This window comes from Epithele typhae (assembly GCF_022376455.1).
Source record: "Epithele typhae strain CBS 203.58 chromosome Unknown BXZ73scaffold_69, whole genome shotgun sequence".
NCBI lineage: Eukaryota > Fungi > Basidiomycota > Agaricomycetes > Polyporales > Epitheliaceae > Epithele > Epithele typhae.
The window spans coordinates 64,701-79,014 of NW_025954260.1; the positions used below are offsets into that span (position 1 = coordinate 64,701).

Here is a 14,314-nt window from a genome sequence, read left to right on the forward strand (position 1 = left end):
ATGGACTCCTTTGCCGAACCGCGTAGGCTTGCCGACGGCGCCATCTCTCTCATCGACGTCCGCACCCAGGTCACGCAGCTCGAGAACGACCTCCGCTCAAAAGACGTCCCGCTTTCCGGACGCATCATCCAGGTCTGCCACTACCTCCCCGTCATCGCCTCCTTTGCCCGCCGCCCCACGCCCTCCGACATCCCAAGCCCTCCAGCGACACCCCCTGCGCATGCGTCCGACATCCCCCCTTCCCCCACCGCCGAGCAAGCGCCCGCCGTTGAGCAACCGGTCGAGCCCTCCTCCCGCTGGGCCTTCCGCTCTCGCTATGGCCACTCGGCCATGGTGAGCGGCATCGACTCGCTTTCCGAGACTCACGACCAAGTCTTCGTCGGCTGGACTGGCGACATCGAATGTGCGACGCCCTCCTCCGCCGACGGCGAGTCGTCGGACGCTCCGACGAACAAGATTCCGGCCTCGTCGGTCTCTGAAGAAGACCGAGCAGAGTTTGACAACGCCCTCCGTCAATACGCCTCGCGCGACGAGAACAAGAGCACCAAGGAGATGCAGCACGTGCCCGTCTGGCTCGACGATAAGGACGCGCACGGCCACTACGACGGCTACTGCAAGCAAAGTGAGTCAATCCGCTCCTTGTCCACTCCTCCGTCCTGTATGCGCCGCATATACCCCGATTCCGTCGCGCCTTGACTTCTGCCGTAACGCCTGGAGCACGATGGCGCGCTTGCATCGGCGCGCTCCTGAGTGGGGTCTCTGCGTCCCGCTTTCACTCCGCCCCCGTTCCGTTCCTTTTGCTTTTTCGCACTCGCGCCGCATGACCCCCGCTGGCGGAGAGGCACGGGCACGGGCACGGATCTTCGTCTCGCACGCGACGTTTTCTCAGCGAGCAACGAGGGTCCGTGTCTGCCTTATCCAAGCGTTGTCGCAAGGGCGCGCACCCTATCTAGCCCGCGGTGTCCATCTCTCTGTCATCTACGACATGAGGCGGGGCGCGTATCCCCCAGCCCGCGCTGAATCTTCGGTCCGGGTTCCACCCGTTCCGAAGTCTGGGTAACCTCGCGGACCGCCGGAGATCCCGCTCGCCGGATTAGACATGCCGTTACCTTCCGTCGGTACCTTTCCACTCAATTCGCCCCGTCTCCTTCGTTCCGGAGCGGTCCTGCTTCCTTTGCAGCAGTGATCCATACGGGTGTCCTGCGGTGATTCCTCGTCGCCAGCGGAACCGAAGGCAGACTCACCTACGTTTTGCGTCTCCCACTCGACTGCGGTGTCCAGCATTTTTTATGTTGTGTAACTATATCCATCACATGTGCTAATGCACGTCCCATGTAGCATTGTGGCCGCTCTTCCACTACCTCCTTTGGCAAGACGTTGCGACCGAGTACGCATCGGCTGACTCGCACTGGGCGCCTTACTCCGCCGTCAACGCCGTGTTTGCCCGTCGCGTAGCCGAGATCTACCAGCCCGGCGACTTGATCTGGATTCACGACTATCACCTGCTCCTCGTCCCGTCGCTCATCCGCCAAACCCTCCCGGATGCCTCTGTCGGTCTTTTTGTTCACACGCCCTTCCCGAGCTCCGAGGTCTTCCGTTGCCTCCCTCGCCGCAATGAGATCCTCGACGGAATGCTCGGTGCCAACCTCATCTGCTTCCAGACTTACTCCTACTCGCGTCACTTCACTTCGTCGTGCATCCGTGTCTGCGGATACGAGGTCACTTCAAGAGGAGGAATCGACGTCCAAGGTCACGTTGCCGCAATCAGCTACTCCCCTGTGGGCGTCGACGCAGACCGCGTCGCGAAGGATATGTACGTCCATGTTATGTGTCATTTTGTCTCTGTCTGACGGTGTATACTAGCCTCCGCCCGGGGATCCAGCCTAAACTTGAGGCTCTCCGTACCCTTTATGAGGGCAAGAAGATCATCGTCGGTCGTGACAAGCTCGACGTCGTCAAGGGCGTCGTTCAGAAGCTTCGTGCCTTCGAGAAGCTGCTCCAAGACTATCCGCAGTGGATCGGGAACGTCGTCCTCATCCAGGTCACCTCACCCGCGCTCTCGGATTCTCCCAAACTCGAGCGCCAGGTGTCCGAGCTGGTCGCGCACATCAACGGAGAGTACGGTTCGCTCGACTTCATTCCCGTCCATCACTAGTATGTACTTCGTCGCCTTCGCTGTCCGATCATCTATTGACGCACGTATAGCCACCAGACCATTAAGAAGGACGAGTTCTACGCTCTGCTCTCGGTAGCAGACCTGGGCGTCATCACCCCCCTCCGTGACGGCATGAACACTACGTCCATGGAGTTCGTCATCTCGCAGGAGCGCACGAAGAAGAGCCCACTCGTCCTCTCCGAGTTCATGGGTATCTCGAGCAACATGACGGATGCGATGCAGATCAACCCGTGGAACTTGAGCGAGGTCGCCGCGGCCATGCACCGTGGACTGTCGATGTCCGAAGAGGAGAAGCTCAGCCGGCACCAGAGCCTGTACAAGATCGTCACCACGCACACCTCGCACACCTGGGCGGCGATGCTCGCGAAGAAGCTCTGGAGCGCCTAGGCTCGTCGAACATGGCCCGTCAGACGCCGTTCATGCCCAAGGCCCACCTCGAGTCGCGCTACATGCAGGCCAAGAAGCGCCTCTTCCTCTTCGACTACGACGGCACGCTCACCCCGATCGTCAAGGTGCCGAGCGCGGCGGTTCCGTCGAAGGACACGCTACTCGCGCTCGAGACGCTCACCGCCGACCCCGCAACGTCGTGTACATCATCTCCGGCCGCGACGGCGCGTTCCTCGAGCAGCACCTCGGGCACATCCGAGGGCTCGGAATGTCAGCGGAACACGGCGGCTTCATCCGGGAGCCCGGGCAGGCGACGTGGAGCAACTTTACGGAGAGCCTCGACATGAGCTGGATGGCCGACGTGCTCGAGATCTTCAAGTACTACACGGAGCGCACGACCGGGTCGGCGATCGAGGTCAAGAAGAGCGCTATCACGTGGCATTACCGCTCGGCGGATCCTGAGTGGGGTCTGTTCCAGTGCCACCAGTGTCAGGACCTGCTGGAGAATAACCTGGCCCGCAAGCGTCCCATCGAAGGTGCGTTTCTCGCCTTGCTGTCGTTTCGGTGAATGTCGCTGACGCGCCTACAGTGCTCGTCGGGAAGAAGAACCTCGAGGTGCGCCCTCTCGCGATCAACAAGGGGGAGATCGTGAAGCGGATCTTGTACTCGCACCCCGACGCGGAGTTCATCTTCTGCGCCGGCGACGACAAGACGGACGAGGACATGTTCCGCTCGCTGCTCCTGTTCCCCGCGGCCCACAGACGCCCGCGAACACGCGCGTGACGCTCGAGCCCCCGCTGTCGGTGACGCTGCTCGCGAAGGACAAGGAGGCGTTCACGCCGGTCGAGCTCGCGATCGAGCGCGACGCGATCTTCACCACCGCCGTCGGACACTCTTCCAAGCGCACGCTCGCGGTTTGGCACGTCACCACGCCGGAGGAGGTCGTCGAGCACATGCTCCACCTCGTGCGCGACGTGATCCCCGAGGACGCGCGCCCGGCGCTCGCGGACGCGCCGGAGCCCGAGCCGTCGAGCAGCCACCTGTGAGCGCGCGGCGGAAGGACGCCGCCGCCGTTGTATTGTACCATAGCATCTCGGGGCTGGAGGCGAGGCCGGACCGCGTAGAGGTGTAGAGGTGTACTCGTAGTTACTAGCCTTATACCGGGGCGCGCTTCATCGATCGTCTCCTTTTCCTGCGCCGCCTACCGGCGCGGGGTGTACCATTAGACACGGATTTGTAGGTAGCTAGACGGTCGTTGTCCGCAGACGATGAATAGAATTGTATACTGAGCGGCGGTTGGACACGTACGGACGAGCAAGATGCGTACACGGTCGAGGCTCTCAGGCAACACGTCCTCTTTGATGTCGAAAATCAGTCGTATTCGATCTCTTGTTCGAGAAACGTCCTTCGTCACATAATGGAAGAAGCAATGCAAGACCCTCACTCGCGCCCAGCTCGAGGAGGAGGCGGGTCAAACATCCGGAGTCCGGACCACGTCGCCGTCTGCCGTGACATATTGCACTGTCCCACCGGCCTTCGTGGATCCGGGTGGACGGAGGGTGGATGTAGGCGGAGAATTCGGTGGTTAGACCACGCGAAACTTGAAATACGTGCCCCGGACGCCTACGCTTTCAGGCTGGTGGTACTCCCACCTGATCTTCTGTAAAACCTCAAAACACCCCAATTGTCTCGTCATCGTACCAACAAATGACTAGCTGAGGTCAGACAGATAGTCTTCCAACGTCGGCTCCAATTCGGACGCTTCAACGGCAGAATGCAACGGTGTCGTTGGGTCGAGCTGGCTTCGACGTCGATGGCAGTCTCCAGCACCTTTTCCATCGACTTGAGCAAGCGGACCTTGATAGCCTGCAGGATGTCGATCGGCAGCCCGGGCGGAGGGTACCAAGGGTATATAGTTGAATGCGTGCCCGGAAGGACAAACTTGAGGTTCGAGGATTCACGCCCCGCAATGAGTTCAGCGAGGAGGTCGCAGCAGAAGCAGCTCCTCTTGCTGACACCTATGGCGATCTCGTCGTCCTGGCGCAAGAGGGTCAATGTCCGGAATGGACCACCAACGGACGCGTGAACGAGTCGCACCTGGAGAATTTCCGTCACAAGATTCGACGCCTCTGTCGACTGTCCCTCCGACGGCGTTACGGAACTCGTGTTCTCATGCATGGACAGTGCATGCGCCATGAGCGCAGACTCGGCATGTACACTTGCCTTCTTGACGCCTTCAACTGCTTTGTTTAAAGCTTCCTGGATTCTGTTAGACTCAACTTTGAAATTCTTCTTCTTCAAGACGGCTTCGATGTCCTTCCGAAGACTGTCAATGAAGGCATCGTCCAACTCATGGAGGGCCCGTCGTCCGCAGGTACAGCCTTCACGCGCGCTCGGTCATCCAACGGCGCGAGGGCGTCCACAAGTACAGCCGTCACGTGTGGAGGGTCGGTCGGTGACGACAACTTCATGAACACGTCTGCAATGTCGTCGGGGATGTAGAGAGTCTTGAGGTATCGGACGAGATCGTCGTCCTTCTCCCCGTCATCGAGTGATACCTCTGCGGCTGAGCGGGTTGACGGTCAGCGTGGGATTTGGCGGACGGTCTCACCATATTCATCCCATTCGAGGAACGACTCGTCTTCCTTGAGCCGTGACGGCTCGACTCCTGAGGCAAGAGCATCGTCGTCTGGGACGGTCATAAGGAATTCGTCGAGTAAATCAATGGAACGAGAACACACCCTGTCCGGATGTCCGATTGTCACCTTTGCGACCTCGCGGATGATGGCTGAAAAGGGAGTAGATAAGTGCGGCTGTACAAAGGAACGAAACGGCAACGCACGTACTCTCCAGGTCAGAACCTTCACGCCAGTGCGCGCCTTTTCCAAGTCATCCTTGGTGCTGCCTGCGACGATATGCTTGAGGACACCACTCCTCACGAGAAACTTCAGCCGCCGCATGATTTTTGCATATCGAGAAACAGTTTGGTGTGGCGTTTGCTTCTTGACTTCCTTCAGAACGCTGTCCATGGTGTCGACGGACTGCTGAAGTAGCTTGGCCCAGCTTGAAGCGTTCTCCCTTGTGACCGGGTACAAGTCGTAGCCTCCGCGACGGCTGCGTGAGAGGGAACCATTCTACCTTTGCGAGTGCCTGCTGCAAAGTGCGTGGCATGGGAACCACCGTGCCAGGCGGGATGTGCAACTCAGTGTCGGGATCGGTAAGCTTACTGAGGATGGAAGCTGTCGGATGCTGTCGGAGGTGCCACATACGCTCGCCGGTTTCGATGCGGGAGGCTAGCTTGACGCAGCAGCGGTGGGCAATGAAGGCCAAGAGATACGTGCGGTATATTGGCTTAACAGCATCGGGAGAGAGCTTGACGAAGAACTCGGCCACGTTCACAACGTCCTGGATGTGGTCCTCGAACTTGACAGCGAAATCCCTGAGAACACGTTCAGCCCGATGTCGTCGAAATGCGGGGAATAAAAAACACGGACGTACTTTTGCGTTCCGCTCATAATCCGACGCATGACTTCAAGGCCGTCACGCGAACGGCGAGAAGAAAACGGACTGAGAGAGGTACGAGAGGCGTCTGGGTGCTGGGGGACATTGCGGTAGAGAAGCGCACTGATCTCTTCACGGGTTCTACGGCCAGTCACAGCAACGACCTTGGCCCCCACCCGATCGGTTTTCTCATGTCCGGTGGCCAGAATGAAGGAGGCACCATGCCATCCGCCGGCTTTCCTGCCAAACTTCTTGTTGTATGGCTTGTCGTTGGTGGGGCGGGCGAAGTTAAGGAAGGTGGTGATGAAGGCGATTTGAGATCGAAGGGTGTGAGGAGAGGGGAACTCGGACGGGGGTTCGGGTGGCATGGATATCAAGTGATGTGTTCGCGGACAACTGTTCGTCCTATGAGCGTTGAAACGACGAGCTCTCCCAGTCCTCGTCCGACGCAACAGTCAGGTATGTATGCGTGACCGTCACGCCGCCGTTACCTCCGGCGCTGTGCGGCCTACTACATAGGAGGTGTCTACCTTGTCCACCTATCCCGATGCCACGCACAGTCTCCGTTCACATCCTCCTTTACAACGGTTACGCTTTGAGCCTCCTCACCGCATGCGACACCCTCTTGCAAGACGATGAGAAGGAGCGCCTCCACGTTCTTTTTGATGAAGCCCCGGAAGCAGCTCAACTCCAGCTGGAGCAATGTCCATACAACCTCCAAGTCTCGGAGGACCATCTCGTGGTGGATATTTTCGAGGTGAGTTGCATCAGATGGCCTCCCGTAGACCCAGATCAACCCTTCTCTCCCACAGACGGTGAAGCCGCTCGTCGCCAATCCAGAGATGACCATCGTGAGCCAATGTAAGGAACTGTGCCAAACCCTCACTGTTGAACGATTGAAGGCCGAGGCACGCTCTCTCTATCCTGCCCAGCGGTCCGCAAGAATCAAAGCTCCGAACAATCTCATAGGTATCGTCAGTACGTGTATACTCTGCTCTCGAACGCACACCCCACCATGATGTACGGTACCAGATGTTGTATGCCCCCTTTCCTGGTGGCTTCGGTCAATCCACATGCGCTTCAGGCACTTCTTCCACCCCCACCACGGCGAAGTGTTCCTCGAGTACACCAAACGCTTGACCAGTGGCTCCCCAGATGAAGTTGTGTTCAGAGCCAACATCATCTCTGCGAAATCTCCAGAGCCCGTCGGCGATGTCGTGGTCAAGTTCGCGCCGGCCTACGGCATCGAAGGCCATAAGCTGCTCGCCGAGCGCGGGCTGGCGCCCGAGGTGTGGTACGGAGAGTGGGAGCCAGTCCTTGGCAACTTCGTTGTCGTCATGGACTTCGTCCCGGGAAACCCGTGCGTCGAGGAGCTCATGTCTAAACAAGCGGCGTCCGTGCACGACGCGGTGGCCCTCCTGCACGAGCACGATCTCGTGTTTGGCGACTTGCGGCCTGGCAACCTCATTGCCGTCGCGGGTGAGGACCGCGTCGTGCTCATCGAATTTGATTGGTGTGGCAAGGTCGGCGAGGCGCGCTACCCCCGCGACATCAACTTCAACGACAGGATCCCGTGGGACCACGGCGTCATCGGCGGGGGTCTCATAGCGAAGCAGCATGATATGCATCTTCTTGCGACCCTGCCGCCCAGGCGCAATGCGCCTACAGCAGGATATACGGCTCGGCCGATGTGAGTACTGCCCGCACTGGCTCTCGGCCACGCTCGGATGCCCCGTCCTGACGTCTCTGCCGTTCTGCAGGCCGGGCCGTTCCGAGCCCGCAGTCCCTGTCCTGCTCTGCTCGTTTGGCAGGCGGGCCCGTGCTTCCAGATCCTCGGGGCCGCTCTCGCCGACACGATCATCGTGGAGCCACTGATGCATCCCATCACGCTCCTTGCGTGCCACTCGGCCAGAGGGGAGTCCGCGCCGGACGGCAAACACGACCTCGCCACGGAGGGCGTCTATGGCACCGTCCTCCGCGTGTTCCGCGCGCTGGACAAGACCGTCGAACGCCTCAACGAGCACTACCAGAACATGGAAGCCGACGTGCTGCAAGAGGAGGCCGTCGCGCAAATCCCGGGCCGGGGGTCTCGAGAAGGATCCCGCACGGCTCCGCCCACGAACAAGTCCGGTCGCCATAGTCCTCGCCCCAGCTCTCGCTCGGACGCCAGCCTGCTGCCGGCGCCGGGCAGCCGCCTCGTGACGTCCTTCGTCCACCCCCATCTGACCACGGTCACCCACGACGGCCAGACGGTCCGGCTCGAGTACACGGAGCGCCTCGCCTACGGCTTCCCAGGCACGGCGGTCTTCAAGGCGAAAGCGAGCGCGCTCACCGCGAACGACGTCGTCGTCAAGTTCGCCCACGAGTACTGCAAGGCCGCGCACGAGGCGCTGCACGCGGGCGGGCATGCGCCCCGGCTGTGGCACTGTCGGTGGGAGGAGGGGGTGCAGATGATCGTCGTCGTCATGGACTTCGTCCCGGGAAAACCGATCCAAGGCGACCTCACGTCCAGGCAGGTCGCCTCCTTGACCGACGCAGTCGCGCTGTTGCACGAGCGCGACTTCGTGTTTGGCGACCTGCGCCGCGGCAACGTGATCGCCCGGGACGATGGGGAAGTCGTGCTCGTCGATTTTGACTGGTGCGGCAAGTGCGGGGACGCGAAGTATCCCCTCGACGTCAACTTGGACCCTCGCATCCCTTGGGCCTTGGCACACAGGGGTGCGGGCAGGCGCCTTGATAGAGAAAGACCACGATTTGTACTTGCTCCAGCGACTACATGAAGAGGTCGAGGTTCTTACTAGCACAAGGCAGCCTGCGTAACGGTCGCAGGGTGAGCACCAAAGTCTATACGCAGCTTTGAAATCCGTATACTAGTCCAACTATTGTGGCACGAGTACTTTTTTGGCCACCAAATGTTACTGTTCGCAGCAATCATATGACATATACGGTACGATACTGACACGACGGAGGAATCAGAAGGGAGATACAGTTACATGTGCGACGCACAATCACGCATAGTCCTAAGGGTAGGACGGGCGGAAGGGTGGAAGCGGAACAGGAGGTCGGGCGTTCACATGGCAACGTCGGTCTGTATGGGCATAGCCTGCCCGCCTTTCGCGGCGCTGGGCGTGAACGTGTGCCAGCGGTCGTTGAAGCGGACGTCTTCATAGATGATATGAGCGACTGCGACGCGAACGATAGGAATGCATGCACTCACCTAACGGCCGTCCACCGTACATGTACTGCTGGAATTTTGCTGCCGGGGAACACGTCAGAGCGCCCTGGATATGACGGGACACGAAAGAGGGACGAACCAATGGCGGTCTCCGCCTCGGGGATCTGGGCGAACTGGACGACGCCGCAGCCCTTCGAGCGGGCACCCTCAAACAGGATTTCGGCGAGTTCGACCGTGCCTGTTGTCTCGAAGAGCTCGACAAGGTCTTCGTTCGCGGTAGACCATGGGAGCTGCATATAAACGTCAGCGCGAGACCGGGGAAGGGGCTGACAGGGAACCCACGTTGCGGACCATGATCTGCTGGCTAGGCTCAGCGTCAAAGCCACCGTACGCTGCGCCACCACCGCCGTAGGCCGCGTCACCGAATCCGCCGCCTATGCCACGCATGTCGCCCTGGTCGGGGCCGGAGTAGTCGGCGTAGATGTCCTGACTAGAGAAGTCGCGCCCGCCGCCAGCCCCACCGGCGTACGCCCCGCCGCGGAAACCCCCTCGGAGACTCCCGCGGAAGCCACCACGCCCGCCGCCACGGACACCGCCGCGAAGGGCGCCACGGTACGAACCGGGGCCGGTGAGACCAGCGTAGCGGTCCTCGCGGACCTCGAGCGCGCGGCCATACCAGTCGAAGCCATTGTACATGCCTGTAGGAAGGACACTCATCAACAGGGGTTCGAGCTTGGAAACCGATGTACGCACTGATGGCCTGCTGAGCATCCTTGGAGGTCTCAAAAATGACGGTACCTGAACCCTTAGGCCGTCCGTCCATCCCGATATTGATGTCGGCGCGGATGATGTTGCCTGCAGACCGGAAGAGGTCCTTGAGGTCCTGCCAGCCCGCTTGATAGGGCAGCTACAAAACCAATACATGAGGTGGCGCATACAGGAGAGCATCAATGGTAACTCACGTTGCCAACGTAGAGCTGGTTGCCCGGGTTTGCGGACTGGTTGAAGTAGTTGTGGGACGGCGGGCGAGGGGGAGGGGCCGCGTTGAGCCCTTGACCGGCCATTGCCATGCCGATTTTACCGGGGACAGGCGTGGCTCCGAAACGCGATTCATGCTCGCGATCCTGACGGAGGTTGAGTAACTGAGATTATGTTGTATGGTACCAACGCTTACCTCACGAATGAATACGGGTCGACCAAGAAGCAATTGCTCCGACAGTTCCCGGATGGAGCGCTGTGCGTCCTCGGAAGAGGCAAACTCCACAATGCTAAAAAGAAAGCTTCATCAGTCATTTAGATGCGCACATAGAGTCGAGCAGACGTACCCGCAACCCTTAGATACCCCAGTCGGAGTCACGAGGACTTCGGCGAAAAGCACTTCCCCAGCTAACCAAACCCAAAAAGAAAGCTCCCATCAATAACCATCCTTGAGCTTGCAACTCCGTCAGCAAATCGAGAAACTCGGCGAACTCCTCGGGAGACGTCGGCGATGGTGATGGCGTTGAGGGACCCCTCTCCAAACTCCATGGTGGCCTTTTCTCTCCATGACCCGGCCCTTCTCGCCTCTGGCTCACAGCTCACCGCAGCTCCGCGCCGGCCTCCCGCGTATCCCAGACCCCCGACCTCGACCAAAATCTCGACCCTCTGCAACTCGGTCCTCTGCCTCAGCCAATTCTCCCATGCCCAGGCCTTTACCAGATCCGACGCCTCCCAGGACAACCTGAACGCGAACGCGGCGACGGCGGTGAAGGCTTCCCCAGCGACCCTCTCGCCCTCCCTCGCCTCTGCCTCTCCCATGAAACGCAACAAACAACCAAGAACCCCTAACCCACCTCCCCGCATAAACTCCATGAGGTCTCGGTACCTGACGTCGTAGCTGAGGTTGCCGACGTAGACGCGGTTCTCGCGCTTGCTCTGCTTCGCGAACTCAGCCGCCTCCTCGTGAGGCGCGTTCATCGGCCCACCGAGCGAGCGAGCGAACGCCTCTGAGGCTCCACCGCGACCACCACGGCTGCGCGAGCGACTGCGGCTACCTGACCGGCGCGAGCGCGAGCGCCGGGCCCGCCGCCGGGGCGAGCCCGAACGGCGACGGGAGCGAGAACGCGAACGCGGGGTGCGGCTAGGCGAGCGACGGGTGCGGCGCTAGAAGGATGTATCGTCAGCGAGGGATGGGGGTGACTGTGGACGTTACGCGAGAGCGTGGAGGGGCACTCACATCGCCGTTGCGCCTGTCGTCAGGCTCCCAGTGGTCGCTTCTTCGTCCGCCGCGTCCTGGAGAGCAGACATGAAAGTCAGCAGCTGCGATAGAAACGACGCCAGAAGAAGAGAAATCTAGGGACAACGGAAAAGTCGGGTGTTTTAAGGAGGCACATGTACGCAGTGTAAGTGGCAGCAACAACAAGATGCATGCCACGCTGTATCCAACACCTCGCGATACGCGCATATATCCCATGCAGACCCTGCAATCACAGAAACTCCAGAATGCTCACCAGAGTCGCGACGGTCGCGGTCCCTCTCGCGGTCGCGATCCCGGTCCTTGTCGCGGTCACGGCGGTCGCGGTCTCGGTCGCGGTCTTCCCTCTCGCGCTCCCTCTCACGTTCCTTCCTTTCTTCGGCTTCGTCTTTCACCTTGACGTCCACGTCCATGGCGGCGGGAAAGGGGGGTGGAAAGGGGGGAAGGAGGGCGTGAGGGCGTGAAACAAGCAGCTACGCGACAAATTCTCGCCTCTGCCCCTCGGCCCCGGCGCTTCCACGTCATCGGGGTTTTAAATCCGACGTCTTGTCTTCTTTTCTTGGCTAGTATGACGCTCTATGTGCAAGTACTGCCTTGCAGACCGGGTTGAAGGCGTACAGCGGTGCGGCATACAGGGTAAACTCAGTGTTTAATTAACGATTAGGCGAATCATGACAGTAATCGGCATGCATAACGGTACAGAGGGAGGCGTATGTGATACAATGGTGGTGATGTCCGCAGGTATGTGAGCAAGAAAGCGAGCGATAGCAATCATACAAGGGGTCCGCGAGATGAGAGAAGCCGCGACCGCACGAAGGGACAGACTGAACGTCACACTCGATACACCGCGTCCGAGTCCCTCGTCTCCTCCGAGACCATCGACAGCGCGGGCGACATCACGAGGATCGACGTGAACATCCCTGACGACTGCGTGAGCCCCGACGACTGCGTCTTCGAGCTTTGCGCAGACCGCGGCGCCGTCGGGCGGTATATCCTGCTGAGCGCGCGCAGCGGGCCTCTCCGCGCCGTTGGCGGCGACTTGGGCGGCACTGCAAGTGACAGACGACACGCATGAAGTCAGGCATGGACATCGGACGCGCGTCGTGGGACGAGAGGAACGCGACGTACCGTCCGGCAAGATCTCGATAGGCTTCTCGGGGCTTGGCCGCCTGTGGCGGACTCGCTGCCCTTTACGCCGGCGCCCCACCACTGGTAGAGATGAAGAGGAAGATGAGGATCGCGCTTGCGATGGCGATACCTGCGATGGCGCCTGGGGACATTTTTGTGCCCCTCGAGGTTACGGAAGAGTCGGCGACCTGGGGGCTTGCGCTCTTCGAGGGCGATGGTGAGGAGGAGCTCGAGACCGGCGACGTGCCGGGACTCGGGTCGCCCGTGCTGGTGTACTGCAGATAATCGAAGCTGAACGTCCCATTCACGACTTCGAATGAGAGGGTGTGCGTGCCGGCTGGGAAGTTGGTGGAGAAGAACGGGAAGTCGTAAAGCGGCGAAGGGGATGTTGCGGGACTGGAGATTTGAGACGCGTTACTGTCAATGGAGAAGGATACAGTAACGGGATCGTTGTCGAGGACACCGTAGACCGCAATGAACGTCCCTGAGGGATGAGAGATCTCAGCATGTGGGTCTTGTATTCCACAGACCCCAAAAGATGATGGTGGGAGAGGGAATCCTGGAAAGCGTGGAGGGTACAGAAAGTCGACGCACCGGCGAACGAGAAGGTGACCGCCGAGCCCTCGGTTGTCGATGTGTGCAGCGTCAGAGGCTTAGCACCATTCTCATCCGTGTGTGGATTCCACCCATCACTGTAGTGGAGACTGGAGTCCTCATCGTCCACGGTGAGAAGTTGCGTCGCGCGTCGTGTTATCATGATTAATCTATCAAAAGGCGATTTAAAGTCAGTGCTCGTGCCTGGACGCTCCGCGAGCCATATACACGCACCAAACTACCGGCACTCACCGAAAGTCCAAACCAGGCGGCGCGTCTTCACAAAAGATAGAACAAGAGGTTCATAGCCACGCTCTGCGTAGTGGAAGAAAAGGGGTGATCCAGGGAGGGCGGTCCCATTGTGGGGGGATGGAGATAAGTATCACCGGGTTCGTGAGTGACGCTCTGCCCGTATTTGTTATAAACTCCCATCGCCACAACGCTCAAGAATCTCGCTCGAGCGTCCCCGCAACCAGTGAAGTCTGCAGGGCGTCCCGGGCGCCCACCTCCTGATCAGTGAAATCAGGAAGTGGACGGCGGGCCGCTCGAGAGATGACCTCCGGCGGCTTGTCGAGCATAACGACTCTCCGCATGGGAGCGAGGAAACTTCGACAGCGCTGATGCGGATGTAGCGTGCTACCGGGTTGAGGCGTTGAGGGAGCGGGAAGGGCCACGCACGACGCGCGTGCGAGGGTGGGATTGGCTCTTGCAAGGGGCCGAGACGTCGACGCGTCGCAGGATGCAGGCTCGGACAGATCGCGTCAGTCATCGCCTCACCGCGCACTAATCACGGATCGCCACGAGGTGCTGTGCGTTTGCTCCAGATGGTGAGTGAAGAGGCCGGCCACGCGCAGACCACCAGGACGTTTCATGATGAGATGATGGCATCTTCGTATCGCCATCTTTGAAGCAGGGAACTGTGGGTCCACATAGATCTGTCGCTCGGGCGGACTTGTGGTCGGAAACCGGATCGGTTTCTTGGAGGCCACCGGAAAGCATCACATCTTCATGCATGCCCTTTCCACACTGCGATTTTCGTTCAGCCGCGGCCGCTGACCATGCAAGGCAGATGGCAGGATGTGAGTGGGAACCGCCGCGATTTCAATTATGGGCCAGAATT

The 14,314-nt window shown here is 59.9% G+C and overlaps 5 protein-coding genes across 5 annotated transcripts; 2 read left to right on the top strand and 3 right to left on the bottom strand.

The window, feature by feature from the left end:
- On the top strand, positions 1-3,609 carry BXZ73DRAFT_92418 (trehalose 6-phosphate phosphatase; the record flags this gene model as incomplete). Its single annotated transcript, XM_048026356.1, has 8 exons — positions 1-622; positions 1,339-1,813; positions 1,864-2,154; positions 2,206-2,500; positions 2,557-2,764; positions 2,824-3,099; positions 3,153-3,211; positions 3,325-3,609. The coding sequence occupies 8 exons, from the start codon at positions 1-3 to the stop codon at positions 3,607-3,609; spliced, it is 2,511 nt and encodes an 836-aa protein (XP_047873470.1).
- Positions 3,610-4,233: 624 nt separating this feature from the next.
- Positions 4,234-6,432, bottom strand: BXZ73DRAFT_105654 (uncharacterized protein; the record flags this gene model as incomplete). The annotated part of the gene is made up of 8 exons (XM_048016340.1): positions 4,234-4,274; positions 4,324-4,600; positions 4,661-4,879; positions 4,942-5,129; positions 5,175-5,351; positions 5,406-5,604; positions 5,657-6,002; positions 6,062-6,432. 8 exons carry the CDS (start codon positions 6,430-6,432, stop codon positions 4,234-4,236), a joined length of 1,818 nt encoding a protein of 605 aa, XP_047873471.1.
- Positions 6,433-7,137: 705 nt separating this feature from the next.
- On the top strand, positions 7,138-7,758 carry BXZ73DRAFT_53557 (uncharacterized protein; the record flags this gene model as incomplete). The annotated part of the gene is made up of 1 exon (XM_048021020.1): positions 7,138-7,758. The coding sequence occupies one exon, from the start codon at positions 7,138-7,140 to the stop codon at positions 7,756-7,758; it is 621 nt and encodes a 206-aa protein (XP_047873472.1).
- Positions 7,759-9,134: 1,376 nt separating this feature from the next.
- On the bottom strand, positions 9,135-11,195 carry BXZ73DRAFT_53502 (RNA-binding domain-containing protein; the record flags this gene model as incomplete). The annotated part of the gene is made up of 9 exons (XM_048021011.1): positions 9,135-9,226; positions 9,282-9,320; positions 9,379-9,529; positions 9,582-9,937; positions 9,993-10,146; positions 10,202-10,363; positions 10,414-10,507; positions 10,565-10,625; positions 11,072-11,195. 9 exons carry the CDS (start codon positions 11,193-11,195, stop codon positions 9,135-9,137), a joined length of 1,233 nt encoding a protein of 410 aa, XP_047873473.1.
- A 1,108-nt stretch (positions 11,196-12,303) lies between these two features.
- BXZ73DRAFT_80932 (uncharacterized protein) lies at positions 12,304-13,357 on the bottom strand (the record flags this gene model as incomplete). Its single annotated transcript, XM_048023384.1, has 4 exons — positions 12,304-12,521; positions 12,601-12,681; positions 12,731-13,084; positions 13,195-13,357. The coding sequence occupies 4 exons, from the start codon at positions 13,355-13,357 to the stop codon at positions 12,304-12,306; spliced, it is 816 nt and encodes a 271-aa protein (XP_047873474.1).
- Between the last annotated feature and the right edge of the window lie 957 nt (positions 13,358-14,314).